The 20435-nt window shown below is 41.8% G+C and overlaps 1 protein-coding gene across 1 annotated transcript; it reads right to left on the reverse strand.

The window, feature by feature from the left end:
* Positions 1-820: 820 nt before the first annotated feature.
* LOC104156496 (myosin light chain 1, cardiac muscle-like) lies at positions 821-15567 on the reverse strand. Its single transcript, XM_009708821.1, has 7 exons — positions 15499-15567; positions 15264-15291; positions 9952-10101; positions 8674-8847; positions 6686-6763; positions 5144-5179; positions 821-1650 (listed from the first exon to the last, which is right to left on the reverse strand). Exons 1-6 carry the CDS (start codon positions 15565-15567, stop codon positions 5151-5153), a joined length of 528 nt encoding a protein of 175 aa, XP_009707123.1. The 3' UTR covers positions 821-1650; positions 5144-5150.
* Between the last annotated feature and the right edge of the window lie 4868 nt (positions 15568-20435).

The raw sequence follows: 20435 nt of genomic DNA on the forward strand, positions 1-20435 counted from the left end.
TGGACCACTGGTGGTGACTATCTCTGGTGTCCATCTCCAGAACACTAGAGCAGACCTAGCTGCTAATCCCCTGCCTTTAGCAATGGCCCGTTCAAAATATGGTTTTATTCACGACAGATGCTTCAGAGGTGATTTCTTGAAAACCAATCATTCTCGGTGACAATTTTTTTGCCACTTATTTGCACCTTTGTGTACAGTTAACCGAGGCTGGATATAAGACATTCCCATCATTATTAACATCTTTCTACTCCTCTCTCTGCACTAGATTTTTAAATTTCCGTTAGCATTTTATTGTTTCTGCCATCAGTTTGATACTACATTTAGCGCTCTATCTGCTGATTTTCTATTATGACTATTCTATTATGGCACATTTTGTTACAGCTTGTGTATTCACGTAATTTGATAGTTTGTGTTCTCTCGTTCACAGCAATTCTTCTCTGTGGGGATGACCTATTCAGTCATTGCTATGCAGTTCGAATCCTGTTATTCCAATGTTCCACTGATTATCTTTCCTCCACTAAATTTCCAAGTTGTCCATTTTAACAATACCTCTTGCTTAAATGGAGTGTTGCATACTCACATTTTTTGGTATTTCCTAACAAACTGTACCAGCCCCTAGCTTCTCCTTTTTCCACCGCTGAGGGATATATCTTTTTTTTTTTACTTTTAAAATTATTCCCCAGAAAATGAGCCAACTTAATCGGTGTGCTTTTTCATGCTTCTCACCTTTCCTTTGCCTCTACTGAGATTTTTTCCCAAGAGCATTTATTTCCCATTTCCCCTTCCCTCATACAGATGTAGAAACAATGAAGAAAACAGGTGACAAAGAATCCCATGTTTTACTGCAAAAAGCTACAGGATCAAGATATGTATATTTGAACAATTTCCAGTTTGCATTGGGAAAGATGTTTTACTTGTTTTGTAGGTTAGACTGTTGGAATGGGAAGTAATCCTTGTGGAGAAGAGACGCATTTTAGCAAACATTGTGTTTTGTTTTGGTTTGGTTTGGTTTTTTTCTTTTACATCTTATACATTAACGGTGATATCTTCCAAAGCTGAGAAACATGTGAACAAGTTTGTGTTTGTTGCTGGTTGCTGGGCATTCTACTTTTATTGTTTTTCTATAAAACTAACAGTATTCCTTGCATACATGAGATTTATACCACTGGTTTAATTTCTTTTCTCCCTTACTCTCTTACAGATATTTTTTTACAAATGCAATAAACACAAAGAGAAAGATCCAGGTTTTTTTGAAAGGAAGAGGGAAGGAGAAGGAAGGATATGGCTAAATGACACATACAGTTTTTGATTGATTTAATCATGAAAAAAATCACTCCCTTTTTTCACCCTCTTGCTTAACAATTCTGTATTGCTGTTTATATTCTGTATCAGAAAAAAATGACAATGCCCAGGTATTCATAGTTCACATTCCAGCTTCTTCAGTTTCCTGAGTGTATTGAATCTCCACAGAGGTCACCCTCTTCCCATGAAGAAACAAGACAAAACAAACAAAAAAACTTTTATCCAAATAACTTTAGGGACAGCACATTTTGTAGCTCTGTAATAGCAATCTGGGCTGAAAAATGAGAAGATATTCCATTACATTGAAATTCAAGGCCAGCATCTGGGGCTCTCAGCATCTATCTTGTCCTAAAAATAAAGTTATTTTTAAGCATTAGAGGAAGAAAGAAGAAACAAACAATGCCACCAGGAATCAGCCTCAGTCATCCTAATGCATCTATACTCAGCTTATTGGCAGCAAGGCCTGCAGCTGAGTATCTCTGCACTATATAGATGCCAAATGACATCAAAGAGCAATCGCACAACATGACAAAATACGCTTAGTCACTCCCAACCCCACAATCTTACAGTGAAAGAGTACACGATGGAGAAAACATGGGAAGCAGTGACATGGAGAGGCAGTATAGCCATGTCAGACATGAAGTCAGAATAAAGACTCAGCTTTCCGGAGAAACAGTCCGGTTCCTGAATGACCAGACAGTTTCTCCTCCTCCTGTTATCCCTCTATTATCTGTAGTCAGTCTCCCATCAACAGCATTTGAGCACAAGGATTTCTCTTAGCTAGCATCTAGATTTCAGGCAGGATTCAGTTCCTGAATCATAACCATCTGATGCAGTTTCAGAGCCCCAAAGCATTCAGAACATTCCCATACAGATGGCAAATATGACAGAGTGTTAATGGGAGATTTGTCATTCTCAACGTTGGCAGTTGGACTCACTGCATCTGTGCCCCTTCTTCGGATGAGATGAATCCCTCTGCATGCTCCGAGTAACTGGATCTCCTTTACGTCTGGAAACAGAGATACCCTGCTTTCATGAAGACACCTACTGGTAGGCGTCTTAATCTGATGGGAGCCAAGGAAGACTACGCCAGCCAGTCAAATACTGAAGGCATATTCTAGGATTTCACCTACAGTCACATGAGTTCAAACCACAGAGCTCAATTCACTTCCCCACACCTCAGCACCTAGAGCCACCTGAGATGTCCTAGAGTACCCTGCCTGGCCACCAACTGCCAGAAAGCACAAGTCTGCCATGGGTTCTGCATCCCATCTGTGAGGCCATGGGTACAGGAGACACTCGAGGCAACTCACACAACACCATGAACCTACATGTGGGACTCTGAATTGAGCTTGTGTGTACACACTATGGACCGTCTCTCCAGCTGTACTGCTCTATACTGGAACTTCTATCTTTAAAGTTAAATAGGGTGGTTTTAACAATGTTTGCATTAAAGAAGTAGGTATCCAAACAACTCTGACAACATCCGACTTGCTCCCAAAGATGTTCTTTCCCAGCATTTTGGGCTGTTTGATCAACTTCCATGAATGTATGTGCACCCAAGAGATAGACCATGAGATAAGGTTGACTCTGCTCATCACGCATTCAGTCACAGGGCAGGGGGAGAGTTGTGTGCATTGCCTTCACAGGGAGTCTCTGTAGCCCGCTGCACATATCCCACCCCCCACCACCACCCTGCAGTGGTCACTGGACCACAAGTAGGGTATAGTGCTTTCTAGATATGTGAGAAAGCTTAATGGGTCCTGCCACTCATGTCTTTCCCACTGAATAGCATAAGGAGTAGATGTGTAGCCAGTCGGGAGTGTTTTCTACAGCAACGCCTACTGGGAAGGAAGGCTAGGTGGCTATAATCCTGCAGAACATTTGACCTGGGTGAGGGGGTGTTTTGAAAAAAACTAGAAGAGTCATTAACTGAAGATGTAATTGTTTGTGTTATAAATAGTACGTAGCACCTGGGAACAAGCCAGTTTAGAGGCTGTATATAAGACAAGCCAATACAGAGTACTCACAACAACTATGCTCAGAAAATAAAGAGAAAAGGAAAGACACAGTTCAATTCTTATTTTGGGATACTGCTCTAGCTTTCGTCCAGCATATGGGAATGTCCAAGAAACACGAGCCACTGCTTTATTTTTGAACTGAGATCCAGATTCCCACTGAGTTGAAATCCAGTGTTTTGGGATCTGTTTGTTATATGCTCTATGGCAAAGGGCCATCACCCTTTCAAGGGTAAAGACTACATTCGGCTTTCCCTAAACACACCAACAACAACAGAGCAGGGAGTGGCAGATGCCATCACTGAATGACGCCCATCATGGCTCATTGGCAAATCCGTGGCACACTGGTTCTCTGGGAGTCAGGATCTCTCAGCTCCCTTTCCAAAACCATCATAAGCAAAGACACCCTTGCTGACCTCCGTGCTGCAGCTCCCAGCCCTGTGCCAGCTTTACAGCTTACCACTGCTCACTTTAGGTGACTAGAAAGACTTTTGGCATCGGAATAGGAATTTCCCATGGCAATGGGTTTAGGATAGGATTAAGGATTGAAAACATTTCTAAACAACCTGTAAGGATCACGCTAGCTGTGGGATCACCCACTATGACTGTGGGCCTATCCAGGTCTTTGGAATCAAAAACTGTTGGAAAACTAAGTGTATGTTCAGAGAAGAGAAATGCCTTTAAGAAAGAAAACTGGGTCACAATAAGAAAAGAAACCCAATCATCTTTTTTTTTGCTGAATTATGTCTTGGAACAAAAGTCCCCAAAACCTGGATGTGACTCCTACTTAACTCCCTCCCTGGGGTGCCAGTGAACATAGTCAAAAGTCACCACACGACAGACAGGTCTCAGTGGGCTGCAATATTGTTAGTTCCAAAAGCAAAACAAAGCCAGGCCTGGTGAGGAGACAGTAGAAAAATAAACGAAAGCAGGAAAAAAAAAAAAAAAAAAGAAAACCAAACAATATCCAAAACAACCAGAACAAATCTGAAAGAAGCCACTGCTTTTCCCAGTTTATCAGATACTTTGCAGAATAGATGAAGTTGGTTAACTCTCAGGTCAGACCTTTCCCAAGAGCTGAAGAGAGATAAATAGTGGTGAATGCCAATTGAAAACAGTGGGTACCTTTTCCAGGAATACAAAAATAAGTGATGACCAGGAAATACTGGAAATGAAGTTCAGCTCATTTGCAATGGCGAGACAGAGATACCCTTAATGGTACTGTGGTTTGGAGAACACTACTGAATAAAGCCAGAAGATGTCCTGGACAAAGCTCATGCCTTTTCCTGGAAAATCAACCCATTTGCTAGGAGATGCTGGGAGCCAGGTTTATGGAAGGTCAACAATTATCCGCCTAGTATAGGTTCAGCCACATAAGCATGCGTTACTCCTTCTTATCTACTTTTCCTTGTATTGTTGCTCACTCTTTCTCTAGTCAGCTCAGTTCTATCTCCTTGCATTTTTAGAAGAATTCTAGGAGCAGGCACTTGTAAGTGGACGTGAAAAATATGCATCCATTGGAGTTTCCAATCAATTATAAAGGAATGAGACTTTTCTTTGGAAATTAAATCCTTTTAGGATATATTATGTTGGACTTCTAAAATAAAGGTGTCCAGATTTACCAGACAATTACAGAAAGGTCACCAATTTTCTGTGCACTCGATAGGATGAAGATAATATTTTACTCATTCTTGTCCTACTTCCTTATACACCATGCTGAAAATATTCACTCTCTTTGATTAACCCCTTACACATTCTTCAAGCCTATCTCAGATGCCAAAACCAAAATAACAGGATATGCAAGGAGGACAGAAGAGACTCACCTGGCATTCAGTTAGCCATGATATGTTTCACAAAAGCTGGAAACAAGAGAAAGAGAAGGGTCATTTATCAACTCCTTTTCATTGAACTCAGTAACATTCTGGGTATCTCAGCTTAGTTGTTATTTAAATTCACTCTTCTTGCTTCCTCTGATGCAACGAAGACTATATCACTTTGTAAATAAGATTCCAGATATCAGATGCTAAATTCTTTGTAAGTCCTTAAGATAATATATATAGAACACAGTGTAGCCAGCAGTCTAGGTAACCACTGGAAATGAACACACAGATCAATCAATCCGTAGCTTGCTTAATCCCTTACCCCTCACTGCCATATGCAACTTTCAAAAAGCATACAGTCATGAGAAACTCTGGGTCCTCATCTTGCAAGGCTTTCAAGACTTCAGCACATTTATACTACGTCAGTAGGCACTGAAGGTGCCTCTGGAGTGAACCTCCAGAATCCCCAGGTCACCAAGTCAGGTAACATGACTATATCCCTCCAGTGAACTCAGGTTTTCAAATAAACAAGGTATTTCAAAATCAAATCAAGCTTTTGTTTCAAAAAGTATTGGTTTCCATTTTTTTTTCCATTAAAAAAACATTCTTCATATGTAGTTTTGAAATTCAAAAGGAAAAGGAGAAATACATTTTGCAATAAGGAAGTATTTTTTCCTTCACAATAATCTTCCCATGCTATGAATTTCTCTGAATTCAGCATAAGTTCATGAGTCATATGGTTGGCTAAATCTACAGATCTCTACCAATAAACTACACATAAGAAATGTTTCCCTGGGCTCAGAACACTGGTATTTGTAAATAGAAGGAGACCACCAACACAAATATTCATGAAAGGCTCAGTGAATATGACAGACCAGCTAAATAATGATGATGGTACAATGGTCAATCACCAGTTAACCTTTAGAAGGACTCAGCTGCGTACAAAAGAGTGTGTTCGTGATCCCTACTAGAACATTGTGGTTTTATTGAACAGCCTGAAGCATGTAGACTTGCAAGATGTGGGAGAGCGCCATGGTCCACGTACTCATGACCAAATCTTTATATTCTGGCTTTCCACAATAGCAATGAAATAAAATGGAAGGTCTTTGGAAGGTCTTGTAGGATTCTTAGGACACAAAAGAAGATGCTAAGGATAACATTTTTTTGCTGAATTTTTGAAGGAAAATTTAGCATTTTTCTTTAATGAAATCTCAAAAGAGATGTGTATCTCTTTTCGAGAGGACAAGGAAGTGTTGGAGCTGGTAGAAAAAATAGTGTAAACATTTTTTTAAAAAGGGCAAACAAAATAAGAATATACCACCCCACTCCCTGAACAGGCCATGGCCATTCAGCTATGGAAAATGCAAGTAACCTTCAACAGATAGGGTATATCGGATGAATTACAGAATCTGAATTGGTCTAAAATTTAATAAAGCATACATCCTACTTCAGATCTTCCACAGATTTTAACTTTCTCAGGTCAGTTGCAACAAAACCTTCAAGCACATGAGCAGTGCTCAGACCAGAGTGAGTGGTCATACCTACCTTCATAGTTGATACAGCCATTGGCATCTTCCTGACCAGCCATTAGCTTATCAACTTCCTCTTCAGTCAATCTCTCACCTGGGTGGAAAGCAAAATGCCTGTTCAGTACCTGGGCCATTTTTAAAGAATTTATGAAGCACAGTTCAAAGGATCAAAGAATACAAAAGACAATTGAGAGAGAAGAGAGAGAGATTTTCTCTTTAGTTTAATTTGTGGTGTTGACTGCTAGGAAAGCTACTTTTGTACTTGCAAAATGAGAAAATTTGATCTGAAAACCAGAGAGACAGAATAAATATGGAAACCCACATGATATCATGTTCACATAGTCATTCTTCTAAGAATAAACTTTCTCTAAGTGCCAAATCTTGAAGGTTTTAGTCACTTTTTAACCAAGCCTTCACTAAGCAAACTCTTAGTAGAGTCACCCTCTATTTTGCCTCTGAGTTCAGGAACATTTCAAGGTCAAAATTAGGATCTCTGATTTGGATCAGTGATCCATTCAATTTAATTTAATTATCTAAATATCAGGTGCCTATTTGCCTGTAAGTCTTCATTTTGGTTAAGCAGAGGTCAACCCAATCCATCCCCTTATTCTCATATTAGGCTCTGATTTTAGGACGAGATCAAATGAGTTCCAGAAAAGTGAACAAGAAATTTGAGGGTGATTTCAGCTGAAATCATAAAAATGAAAATAAAATAAAATAAAATGCACTGGGTGTGCCCTGCTACTCATGTTGTTCCACTTTTCCATCACTGAGTTCTGGCACACAGGAACAAGTCCTCAGCTGATGTGAACCTGTGAAAATTCAACTGATTTTTTTGAAAATTGAACAGAAAAGCATGCTAATTTACACGATATTTGCTGTGCCTAGGATTTGCCTGGTGTTTAGAGATGCCATTCAAAAGCAGAACTGTTAATTTTTGAGATGGAAATACTTCCTATTGGTGCTTGAAAATCAGATATTGCCACATTGTTCTGGGTTACTGGAAGTAGAAGGGTAAGTACAAAAGCATTTCTTGTAGTACTGTGAAACTCACAAAACTGCCCACCATGGTTTCTTTGTCCCAGGTAAGGTTAGACAGGGCATCAGTCCTGACCCTGTGGGGTTTTTTGTCATCACTGAATTTCGTCCCCAAACTGATCAAATAGCATGAGTGATAAAAAAGAAAACAGCATTGCTTTCTTTTCTTATTCCCTGTGTCATTAATAGACATGGATGTGTCATTGAATGAAAACCCCTGGGCATAAAAGGTTTGGCTTCTTGAATTGATATCCCAGGTCAAAACCCATCACTGGAATCCTTTGATCTAAATCAAATCTCTTTTGTAAAGGCTCATCCTTTTTTTAAAATAGTGGACAAACACTAGTGGAAAAGGCTGATCTTGAGAAATGCTTACTGGATTCAGATGACAACATGTCAGTGCCTTCTAATCCAAATTGCAAACCTGTCATTAAGTTATAGTCAAATTTTCTGTCCTGCTCTCATTCTGTTGTCATCACTTTCTGTGAAAAAATGAGCTTCTGAAGTAAAAATTTGAGAAGACAGACAAATGTTGATGCCTCCTTTAAAAATACACACTTTCCATTTCAGAGACAGTTCTGTTAAGCAGATGATTGATAAAGAAGAGCTTCGTCTTAAAACTTTTCTTGAAGGTGCAGAAAAATGGACACAAGTATTGAAGGAATAGATGGGGTTGCCAATGTTTGGGTAATTTTGTGGTGATAGAAATATATTTATTGCAGAAATAAAACACTAGAACAAAGAAGGAAGAAAGGGCAGGCAGAGGGAGGGAAGGAAGGAGGAAAGACAAATATCGGAGCTGTAGGTCAGTGATTTTTAGATTCAATATTAAAGAACATTTTTTGTCTTTATAACCAAGGACAACATGATAGCTGAAGTCTTGCCCAGTCATTTTCTCCACAAATGATACAAGCTGTAAAGGAAAGACCTCAGCGATGCAACTGCCTGAGGAAAGGTTCAACTTACCCAGCGTAGCCAAAACATGGCGGAGTTCAGCCCCCATCACCGTTCCATTTCCCTCCTTGTCGAACACGCGTAGACCCTCCACGAAGTCCTCATAGGTGCCTGTGTCTTTCGTCTTGGCAATATGCTGGAGCATGGGCAGGAAGGTTTCAAAGTCAATCATCTTGGAGTTCATTTCTATAAAGACAAGATGGAAATGAAAGTTTTGGTGGATTCTGGGAGAGCTGAGGCCTAACTATGGGGCATCCACCATGGGTAGGTGATGAGGGTAGAAGAACTGTGGCAATAAATGTCAGCTAAAGGGGAGAGAAGACCATAGAATTATCATAAGTACAGATGGAAGAATGGATAGTCAGAGTGGGAAAGAGGTCTGGCAAAGAGAGAAATATGAGCTTCTAATAGATAGATAGATAGATAGATACCTCCTAGCATTTGACACACAGAAACATCAAGAAAAAAAATACTGTTGGAGACCCAAGGCTATTTCATGCAGCATAGGCATGAAACTAAGCAGAAGACAGTAAAAGAAGCTCATTCCCAGTATGAAATCAGCTCTGCTTTGCATCCCTATAATGCAGAGATGTTTAAAACCATACTGGGAGAGTATGTGTAACCCATTTTCCTGATTTTTTGCCTTCCAAGAGCATTAGAGGGTATTTTATTCCCATATGACTCCTTGTCCTACCTGCCACTGTGTCATGGCCATATCCTGGCATATCATTGTTGTTGAATGAGGGTCTAATTGTCAATTCCACCTCAGTGGAAGGAAAGGATAGAGAAGTAGTCTAGAAAATGCCTGAAAGTAGATATAGTTTGAGAGAGATTTCCTTTGTTCTGAAGAGATAGCCAGTGCATGGCGAATGTTGAAGGGAGATATTACTACAATCGTTACAGACCTTCTAACACATACTTTGTAGAGCAAACACTGTTTTCACAGTCTATCCCTTTGCTTTTTTGGATGTCATCACAATGTCTGTGTTTTTCGTAAACACATGTGAATGCTTGTCATCAAAGCAATTTTAAAAGGCAAAAACTTGTCATTGTAAAACACATTGACACACAGGGCCACTAAATTAATTCATTCTCCTAAATTTGAGACAAATATATTGACTGCAAGATTGCTTTTTTCCCATTTACTTTTCTGCTAGTGATTTGCAGAGGCTGTTCTATATCCTTTGTTATTTCACAATTAATTTTTCCATCAGAAAATGGAGACCTCATCTGCTTCACAAACAATTCTTTTGAGTGATCTTCTTCAAAACAAAAACAGAGGACACCAACCTTCTGGTTTGGGTCTACCAAGCACTTTCATGACCTCAGCCTGGGTTGGATTCTGCCCCAAAGCTCTCAAGACATCTCCACATTGTGCATATGTGATTTTCATCTCAGATTTAGGAGTCCGGTCAAAGAGTGAGAACGCTTCCTTAAATTCTGGAAGACAAAAAGATAAAGAGAAACGCATGTCGTGCTCCCTCAGATAAAGTCAAAGCAAGCCTAGACCTTCCCCCTAACTAACTCTGCCTGACCCTTTTATTTTGCAGTTTGGGAATGAATTTGATGAGCTTTGCTGTTGCTGCTATCTGCAATGTTTGTGTTCCTCCTCCCCTGCATTCTCCGGTTCAATCAGGGAATGGAATCGCAGAGGTCAAAAGCTCTTCTCATGGTATTTCCGTCTCAGCTAACAGCGGGAAGTGCAGAAGACCTTATAGAAACGGTTGGCCTTGAGAGCTTTCCAGCTCATCAGGAGCACTCAGGATGGCACAGAATTCAATAGTAGTTCTGCTCATTAGCTAACTGGATATTGTATTCAGCATTATGCACTCAGAGAGCACTGAAGCAGCCCACTGAGATAAAGGAGCACCTCTATTAGCAGGTAACAAGATACGCCATGATAACCTACTGGAATTATCACGCAACAAACAGCCTATTGGTGGGAGAGGGTGAAGGTATATGGAAAACCTTATAAATGATCAATTGTTGTATTTAATAATGTCAAGGAGCAGATCTAGAAGAATCTTCCGATTTTTCTTTTTTTTAGCACCCAGTCAAATTGCATCTGGAGAAGTAAGGTTTGGTATGCCATCAGCTACTGATAGCAGGTCAGATCTCATATTTGGAGATGCAATCTTTCCCTCCAGTGGTTTCACATCTGCCTGCTTTCCCCTGTGCACCCATGCAGAGCCCTTCTCCTTGCAGGACAGCCAACTCCCTCCACTACATCCTTGTGAACGTATCCTCATGTTTTCTCCTTACTTCTGGTCGAACAGGGAGTCCATTACCACAGCAAGCAGCAATATCTTGACAAAAGCGTTCCCATGGGACAGGGTCCCTGTTCTGTCACTAATTACATGCAGATGTGGTACTTAGGGACATGGTTTAGTGGTGGACTTGGCCGTATTAGGTTAATGGCTGAATTCAATGAATTTAAAGGTCTTTTCCAACCTAAATGATTCTGTAATTCTATGATTCTGATTAATGGGGTCAGTGCAGGATCCCAGGGGAGACTCCCCAGACACACTAGTTTCTCAGGTTCACTTCTCCCTACTAGAGTTGCAGACACATTGCAGAGGTAGAGGAGCACCTCAGGGCACAAGCAACAGTAATAGGATGTTATCCTTTGCTGAACACACTGCACAGTGCACGGTCTACGAGTGATGACAAATATCCCTTTGGCTTTAAAGCTGTGAATCCCTGAATCTACCCTTTGTCCGGATGTTACTGTTCTCTATATGTTTCCCTCTCACTCTTCAAACACAATGAGGCTATCTTTTTTCCCCTGGCTCATTCGATCATTCAGTCATGCACTCTGCATGTCAGATTTTCTCCATCTTTCGCTAATCAATTCCTTCTCCTCCTCATTATTCCACCTACCTCTTTTTTGTTTCTTCTCCTTTGCTTATTTCCCTCTCTCCTTCCTTCTTCTAATGTTGCTGGGTTTGCCTCTCCTCCTTTCTCCCTCCCTTTTCATTTTTATCACTCCACTCATATCTTACTAATTTCCTTCTTCATGCAACAATTTCAAACTATGATGCCTCTTCTCCTTTTGGACTAACAAACACTCTCCTTGTTTTCTTCTTTGCGTTCTCCTCTTTGCTCTCTCTTTCTCTCTCTCCCTGCCTCTCTCTCCTGGATCTTTGCCTCCTCTGTCACCATCCAGAGCCCAGATCCCATTGGCAGATCTCACTCCAGCAGAGGGCAATCGTGGATTTTCGTGGGCTCCTTGTTGACAGTGGAAGGGGACCAGAGACCCACTCCCACCTCTGTCCTTCCCTGGGGGTCTCAGCAGCTGAGGTGGCTCAGAAATACATCTACCTCCCTGAGCTACTCATCCACCCACTGCTTACCTGCTCTCTGAGACCAATTGCCTGAGCACCCTTTGCACCACCTCCTAAAGGTTCACAATTCATCATAGTTACGGACATGTCACATTTCTCTCTCTCTCTCTTTTTTTTTTTTTTTAATTTAAAATCAGATGTAACTGCCTCTCACCAGAGCACTGGTCTGTGAGTTTGGAAACACCATTTGTCAATATATACAAGCAGCCTGGTTTGTTTTTTTTTTTTCATTTGCTGGCTTAATGCAAGTTTCCAACTAAGCAGTGAAACCAACATGGCTATGGTCTCCTTTGTCCTCCTGCTAGCCATTAAACCACTGGCAGGAGCAGTGTATATTTTCATATGCCTAATTGCTACCTGTCTTCTCATCTTGAATAGCTCATATTCTTCTCTTTTCAGCAATTTCAGGCCAGAAATTCAGCTTTATAAATACACATTGCCACAACCAATGAATTTTAATCACAGCTGAGGCAGGAGGACATGTAAAGATGGGTGTGTTACACATGGTTTCACCCACAGATCATTCTTTTTCCAAGAGTAACATTTTGGGGGCTAGCATAATAATGAATCCTGCAGGGAAGTAAGTCTGGTGCAACAAAGTCTTTTCCCTAGCAAGAGGAAGAGGTTCACAGTGTCCTAGAAGATAAGGCTGGAAAAGATCTTGAAACTTTGTCTGTTTCTCCTCCGCCACCTCAATGCAGAATCAGCTGCCAGAAAATCAGTTTGGTCAATGGTGATTGACTGACAGCCAGTAATATCTAACACATAGGATGGGCTTTCTACTGATTTAGTTTCAGCCGACAAATGGGGAAGAACTTGGTCTCAATGAGACACCTAGGTCCTCATCTGGTCAATAAATAGAGAGAAAGAGAGATTATTATTATACGTCAGAGGTCTCTATTTTTAAAAACACATATAAAGGTGACCTTGACCTTCTGATGACTTCCTAAAAGACGAAATTTGAGACAATTAACAGTGCAGTGCAGAGCTGAAAACAAACCAGATCAGAACAATTGTGACTGAAACCCTGAAGAAAGGGAGTGCTGGCAGTCTTGGAAGCTTGAGAAACTGAGGAGAGAATGGGAAGGAGAAAACAAATCAAAAAGACAAATTAATCTAGAGATCCTGTGAGTCCCAACTCTCAACTGATGCCAACAGCCAGTGTAACAGCTATAAATCATGGCAAACGGTGCTTGCTTTCTAACCTGTGCTTTTAACACAAAATAAAACAGTCTCAAGCACTAGAATACTGATTGTCCACTTTCTTAAACTAATGGCATGAATCTTGGCAAGATTTTGACCTGTGCAAACTAGTACTGAGAACAGCGCATGCCAGGAACAATCCAGGGACAGCTATGGACCACACTATAGATATAATTCTACCCCTGAAGCATCTAAGCTCTACCTAGGAGTAAATACCTATTTAGCAACTGTCAAACTGTTTGCCTACTCATCTATAAACCTAAGAACCTTTTAAAGGTCAGGTGAAGGAGAGGAGAGAAAAAAACCAAACCAAACCAAAACAAAACAAAACCAGAAGAGGTCAGGAGGAAAGGAACTGAGGAGCTGACTGATGAGCAGTGTTTTTCTGCTCAGTCCCCAGGAGATGTTCAGGCCATCAGGCACTTCTTCCAGCAACTCACGGCAGAATCCGTGAACCAACTGTGGGATTAACCTTGAGTGGATTTCCTGTTTCTCCCCAGTGCTAACACACAGTATAACTCCGTTATGCTGTTGTAGCTGACATGCATAGAGGTCTCATAGCCTTTCTCACACAGATGATGCTATGCGCTTCCTGCCCCGTAGCTTTCCCTTTGATATTTCAAGGACATCCTATTTCACAAGTCCTGGATTCCCAGCTTTTCTCTGTGTATACAGTGAGTACAGCTAGACCAAAAGGCAGCTGTAAGAAGAAAAGAAGAAAGAAGAAGCAACTTTCTGTTTCTAGAGATGGTCTACATCTGCTTTAGACGTGCTACCTTTTACGGTATCCCTGAGTTTGCATTTCCTAACCATTCCAGTGGGTTGATGGCCAGACGAGCAACCCGTTTTTTCCTGAAGAGGTCTTTGCTTTTCCTATTCTCTAATATAGTCTCTAGAGCTAGTTCTTCTCAAGAAAACAAGGTATAGAAACTAGGTGGGTCCCATCTGATCCCCAAAACATTAGCTGATGAGAGATCCAGCTGTTGTATGCTGCTGGAAGAGTTCACATGTTTGTGCCTCTCTGACAGTTCTCCCATGACTTTGGGACTAGAAAAGGGACAGGTTCCCAGAAATTAACGGTTGCCTCAAATCATGAGTTACGTTCGACCTGTTGTTAGAAAACAGAAATTAAACCCATTAAGGGGGTCTTGAAAATCGCAAGGTAATGTTGGAAGTCTGTGGCAAAGCCTCAGTCTCTAAGATATTATGGCATTTAGTTCCAGTTCAGAAAATCCTTCCTTCAGTATCTCTCCTCTCTGAATCCACCTGATCAGATAGCCTGTGTCATTATTTTTTTTAATCTGTTCTAATCAACTCATTTTTTGATACTGTCTTTCATATGCTCTACCAAGTTGTGCCAAGTATTTAAAGACCAAAGCTAAATTCTGCCAGATTTTTTACTCCATCTATCAATTATCCTTTAAGTAAAAAGCAAGCTGGTAGTTGAGGAAAAAGAGGACAGCTGCAGTGGTAGTGTTCCCAGGATTGCATGCATGAGGTTTTAGTATCAGTTTCTTGGGCTGGGACAAAGGTTTCGGAAATGAATGCTGGTGTTTTGCTTTGAAAGAAAAGAATGCCATCACTGTCATTATTTGCTGGTTTCTGGAGAGCTGTCAGAAAACTGTAACACATTAAATTCTGATTGAATACAGGGAAACATTCTCAAAAGCAGAGTTGGGAGACTTTCTCTTGAAAGGATTGATATTTTACTAGTGGGTTTTCTTAAAGAAAGAACATATATTTGGACTGAGGTTTTGGGGGTGTGGTGGTGTTTTTTTTTTTTTTCTTTTTTTGGTTTTGACTCATTGGCAGTGGAGCTCATGTTTTCTTTAATGAAATAAGTAGCTACTTTGCATGGTGCATGACTTTCCCTCTTTTCTTTGGACCACCTCAACAGAGGATTTGGAGGAGGGACGGAGCAGGAGTAAAGCCATGAATTAAAGCACAGCCTTCTCAAGGTAGCTCCGATACCACACCTGTGTTCACCTCAGCACTTGCCAGCACTTCCCAGTGACAGTATTTACTGTGCACAGAAGAGAAACACATCTTCCTCACCTTCAATCTGATCAGGGGTGAATTCAACCTGAAAGAGACAAAGAACACAAAACTGAAGCAAATACAAAGAGCACTGGTTTAGTCTCTGTCTTATGGTTTTGAGTGTTTGTGAAGTCCATGAAAGAGACTGACTCATAACTCCAAGAAAATAAATTTGTAGAGCATGTAGATTCTTGCTCTTTCCTCCTCCACCTTCCCTCTTCACCAGCCCCACCTTTAGGACCTCTGCCCTCACCACAAGGCTGCAAATGCCCTTTGTCCATGTTTCTGCTTTTCCTGTGTTCCTGCTGTAGTCTCTCTCCATATCCCGAGTGACTCTCCACCACTGATGACCTTTTCAGAGATGATTATGATAGCACCATGGTAAATCCTAGGCTACTTCGCTGAAAGGGTTTTATCTGTAGATAGATGCAGATCCACTATCCATAGACTTTTCCAGAGGAACAACTAGGGGTTATCAAGTGAAGCTGGCATGAAATAGGCTCAAAGGAAAGTGAAGGAAGTGATTCTTTGCTCTTACAGCTGAACTGTGGAAAGCTTGTCGTGGGATACTGTGGATGGTCACAGGACCATTTCCTGGACAATAAATCCAATTCTGTACAGAAATACTTAGCTTAGGAAGTCTCTGCTGCAGAATGATTTGGTTGGAAGGGACTTTAAAGCCCATCTTATTCCAACCCCTCTACAATGGGCAGGGACACCTTCCACCAGACCAGATTGCTCAAAGTCTCATCCAGCCTGGCCTTGAACGATTCCAGGGTGGGCATATCCACAACTTCTCTGGGCAACCTCTGCCACTGCCTCATCAGGCTGCCCAGCTCTTGTGCTTTTTCCTAAAGCATCCTCTAATAACCACTGCTGTACTACGTTGGATAACCCTCTGGATCTTGCTCTGACTCGGCCATCTGTCTGTTGTTTTCTCACCACTTCATATTTCCTCCAGTTTCCTAAGTTTTAGGGTTGTCCTGTTCCCTGTTTTTACGTGGTATTGCCCTCTAGCAGCTCTGGACTCCAAAAATGCTACAAGATGCCAACAGGCTACTGCTGAGCTTAAATGCAAAAGAAGGAAACACAATGTCAGAATGTGAGGTCCAGGCTTCTGAATGAACAGGCACAGGTCAACGATGTGAATTTACACCAGAATTTACACCTGCTTCTCACAGAAAACCAACAGGGTGGCAATGTGAATTTACACCAGAATTTATACCTGCTTCTCACAGAAAACCAACAGGGTGAGTGTCTGTACTGATGGGGACATTCCTGCAGTGTGGGAAGACTGGCAGATTGCCCTTCTCATGAATACACAAATAAAGAGAAAACTTATTTTGGTATGTGTAAACATGCAAATGCATACATGCAAAGCACATGCTTGGGACAGACCTAACAGTACGTGAATACACACCCTTGGAAGCATTCCTCTGTGGATATACATGACCCTTCCCTCCTCCCCAACATATGTACAACTCCACACATTTTGGGTCAGATTTTCCTTATGACGCTGACTACCTCTCATTGTTTAATATCATACTTTGTTCCTTGGTAGCAAAGCAACCAAGTGGAACAAAGGCATGGTGAGAACTTCAAACACAAACTCCCTGTTTCCTTGTTTCAAGGTGAAATGCAACGTGACACATCCCTTCATCATCTACTTGGGATTTTCATAATGTTAAAGGGCAGAGCTCTTCTAACTTCCCAGCTTTCCAGCCAGGATGGCTGTGACATGGCAGAGCAGGACCACACCAACCTCTTTATTCCACCCAGCGCTCAGTGGACAGCCTCCAGATGCTTTTTTGTCTCCAGATACCCCGAGCAGCACAAGGAACTCTAGCATTCATAGGACACGATGAGGGTCTACAGGGCAGACACAGACAGTCCACAACTCATATTTCCTACCACCGTCCTGCCTGTCTCTCTCTGCCACAGTGTTTCTGAGCATTTTCTGGCTCAGGAGAAGGAAGAACCAGAAAACTTCTGATGGACTTGGAAGGCAGGACTCAACGCTAACCTTGCAATTGTTGAAAATCAGGCCACAATTTTTGTGTTTGCCCTGTTCAGTCCCTATAAGAACTAGCTCATTCAGGGGTCTGACATTTTGTTTACAATTCTCAGTCATGATTTACCTTGAACGAAATCCAATTAATAAAACAGTTAGTTAAGTGGCAGCCAGGAGACTGTCTGGAAGGAAGCGTTTAAAAAATGCAAGAGCCCCCAAAAGAATAGCAATGCTCTTCACTTTCCTAACACACGGAGGGGTCCAAACACATCTTTATCATGAAGATTATGATCTTCTAGATTGGGTCCTATCCCAAATCTACATTCCTTATTTTAATTACAAATAAATACCCATCGGGGAACACCTTTATACAGGTGCATTGTCAGCAGCAGGCTTATGCCCAGTGTGTCTAATTATATCAAGCTTAGAGAATTTGACTGAAGCTAATCGCATATTGAGTTTATTCAGACATCAATAGCCAGTGTCGGTGAAATAAGGCCAGAGCTGCTGGTGACTCATATTTAAATCACTGCGATGGATTGCTCTTGGGGAAGACTCCATCTCAGCTACACTTAGATGTAGAAGTTCAGATGTTGGTGAACCCATATTTGCTTTATACCAGTAGAAGGGAACAGGCACTTCTAGGGTGTGGTTGGACTTATTTTAGGTCTACACTTGGGGAGAAAATGAGTTATGCTCTCCCTTTCACTGACCAGATCAATCAGTTCTATAATGATGACAAAAAGAGTGTGCGTGACTAGCACAGATGTAGATGTCATTTTCTGATCCGCTAAGTCCCACCCAGAAAGCATGTGCTAGCCCTTTGGCAGACTGCAGATCAGGACAAGCTGTGCCAGGGGGAAAAAGGATAACTGCAAATTCCCATGGCTGGATCAAAGGGAAGGTTTGAGTTGAAGGGCTGAGTGTGCCTCACATCTAGTCACAGCCCCTATCAAAACACCATCCGGAGCTGGAGGACCATGCATGACATCTGGCAAGGTGGTGGCAGGCGGTTTGACCAGAGCTACCGCCCAGGCAGGGCTTCTTCTCAGGAAAGATGCAGAGATGTGTGGGTGGTGGCTGCTGCTATTTTCTCCCCTCTCAACACATACCACCATGGAGTTGTAAGGACAGACAAGTCATCATTTACCCGTCCACAAGGTATCATTGTAGATGGATGGAACCAACTCTGGGTTATGTTTAGACTAAAGATGGCTGGGGTTTTGTTTTCCCTCCCCTCTCCCTCAGCACGGTGTGGAGCACACAAAACCAAAGCCCTCTCCATGTATGTACCAAGACCAAGGGTGGATCTGTCCATGAGGACCGCCCTAGAGACCCCAGGCAGGAGGGATCCAGAGGACAGGCTGTAAAAATGGGGTCAGGCTAAGCCAAGCAGAGGGCAAATGAGTCCCAATGCATTGCAGCCACAAACAGTGACCCATGTCCGTGCTCTGAGGCATCTCTGCATCTGAGACATCTCTGCATCTGCTGCTCTAATGCAACGGACATCCAAGGGAGTGAAAGCCCTCAGTGACATCTCTGGTGCCCAGACCCACTCCTACCCCAGGCACTTGCTGTGCTGCACACCAGCATCACTCCAGACTTCACTGAGCTTGGTCAGCAGAGCAGCCTTCATCACCCAACCCTACTCACAGGCTTAATGGGAATTTGCTTTCCTAGATATGGCTTCACATTCTCCAGTTCCTTGGAAGTAGACCCTTGGGGTTTTGTTGTTTGTTTGTTTGTTTGTTTTAAATATACTGGCACTACAGAAGAATTGCATTTCCTCTGGCATTTTTTCTGTTGGCAACTGAGGTTTTAAAGCAAGGACATTCCTGTGAGTGCCAAGCATCCACACCACCAAGGCTCACAGTTGTGGTAGTTGGTATAAATCCATATGAGAGACAGAGCTGCTGACTGCTAATCTCTTTTCACTTGTCTGCTGCCCTGATGTGTGGATTGTGCTGCATGTTCTTTGACGACACCAGATGTCTGAATTAAAATCTTTCCATAACTAATAGGAAGTGTTTTAGCACTTTTGTTCTTTCTGTTTTAGCAATCTTGGATTTAGGGGATCATCACCTGGTCACCGGTGGCATCAGCTGCAGCCCTAATGTTACTGTCCTCTTTGCCTAAACGATGGCATTAACCTAGTTTTGTTCCAGAGACACCAGGAGGGATGCACGCACCCCTTGGTGCTGTTAATGTCATTCACAGCTTCGTATCTCAGGGAATTTTTTTATAAGCCCATAGTATCTCAGTCAAGTACATAACTCTCTGCATGATAAGTCAGACATAACTAAGTCTGAAATAAGTTCTATTAATAAAACTGTTGCTAACCAGCAGTCAGGAGGTTATCTGGGGGAAAGCATTTAGACAATGCAAGCAAGGAGCCCCTCCAGAAAAGAAACAATATTCTTCTTGTTTCATAGCACACTGAGGAATCCTAATACAAACAGTAAGATTTTCTCTTAGGCATGGCAGGGCTAGTTTTGGAGAAGGAGAAGGGTTGGATTTTTTTTGTTGTGCTCTTTGGAGACCGATTTAGAAGGCAGAAATGCAGCAGATGGAAAGAGGCCCAGAAGGCCATCAAGATCACTATCGTTGTTTTGAAGTCACATTTGTATTTCGCAAGCACGTGGTTTTTTCCACTAAGACCTTTTTAAAACTATTCATACACATCATCCCCATCATCCTCTCTCCCATCACTTTTTACACAGAGCAATTATGATGTACATAAACTCCTCCGCTGCCTATAGGCAAACCTTGACGCACGGTCAGGTCTCATACAGCTCCATCCTTTACTGTTTTTTGATAGTCACTCCTGATCTCTCATCTCCTCTGCCTCCTGAAACTCATTTGGTACATCTACATTTAGCTCCCAGGGTTGCCGTAAGGACTTTCTTCGTTATTTCTACTCAGCTCAAGGTCTGATAGGAGGGAAGGCATGGTACAACATGCAGACACTTGACTAGTATACGAGCTGTGACACATGACTAAAAGATGCTCCACCTGGTCTTCGTGGGTAACAGCTAAAATATACTGAACATTTTGCAGAATAGAAACACAACCATAAAACTCTACTGATACTCTATGTTTTCAGTTTTACGTTTAGTTCCCAGTGTTTTCAGAAGAAAAGTTATTTCAAGTTGGACTGAAATGACAGGTTGTTTTGGAAT

Source organism: Cariama cristata, unplaced genomic scaffold (genome assembly GCF_000690535.1).
Source record: "Cariama cristata isolate BGI_N322 unplaced genomic scaffold, ASM69053v1 scaffold3731, whole genome shotgun sequence".
Lineage (NCBI taxonomy): Eukaryota > Metazoa > Chordata > Aves > Cariamiformes > Cariamidae > Cariama > Cariama cristata.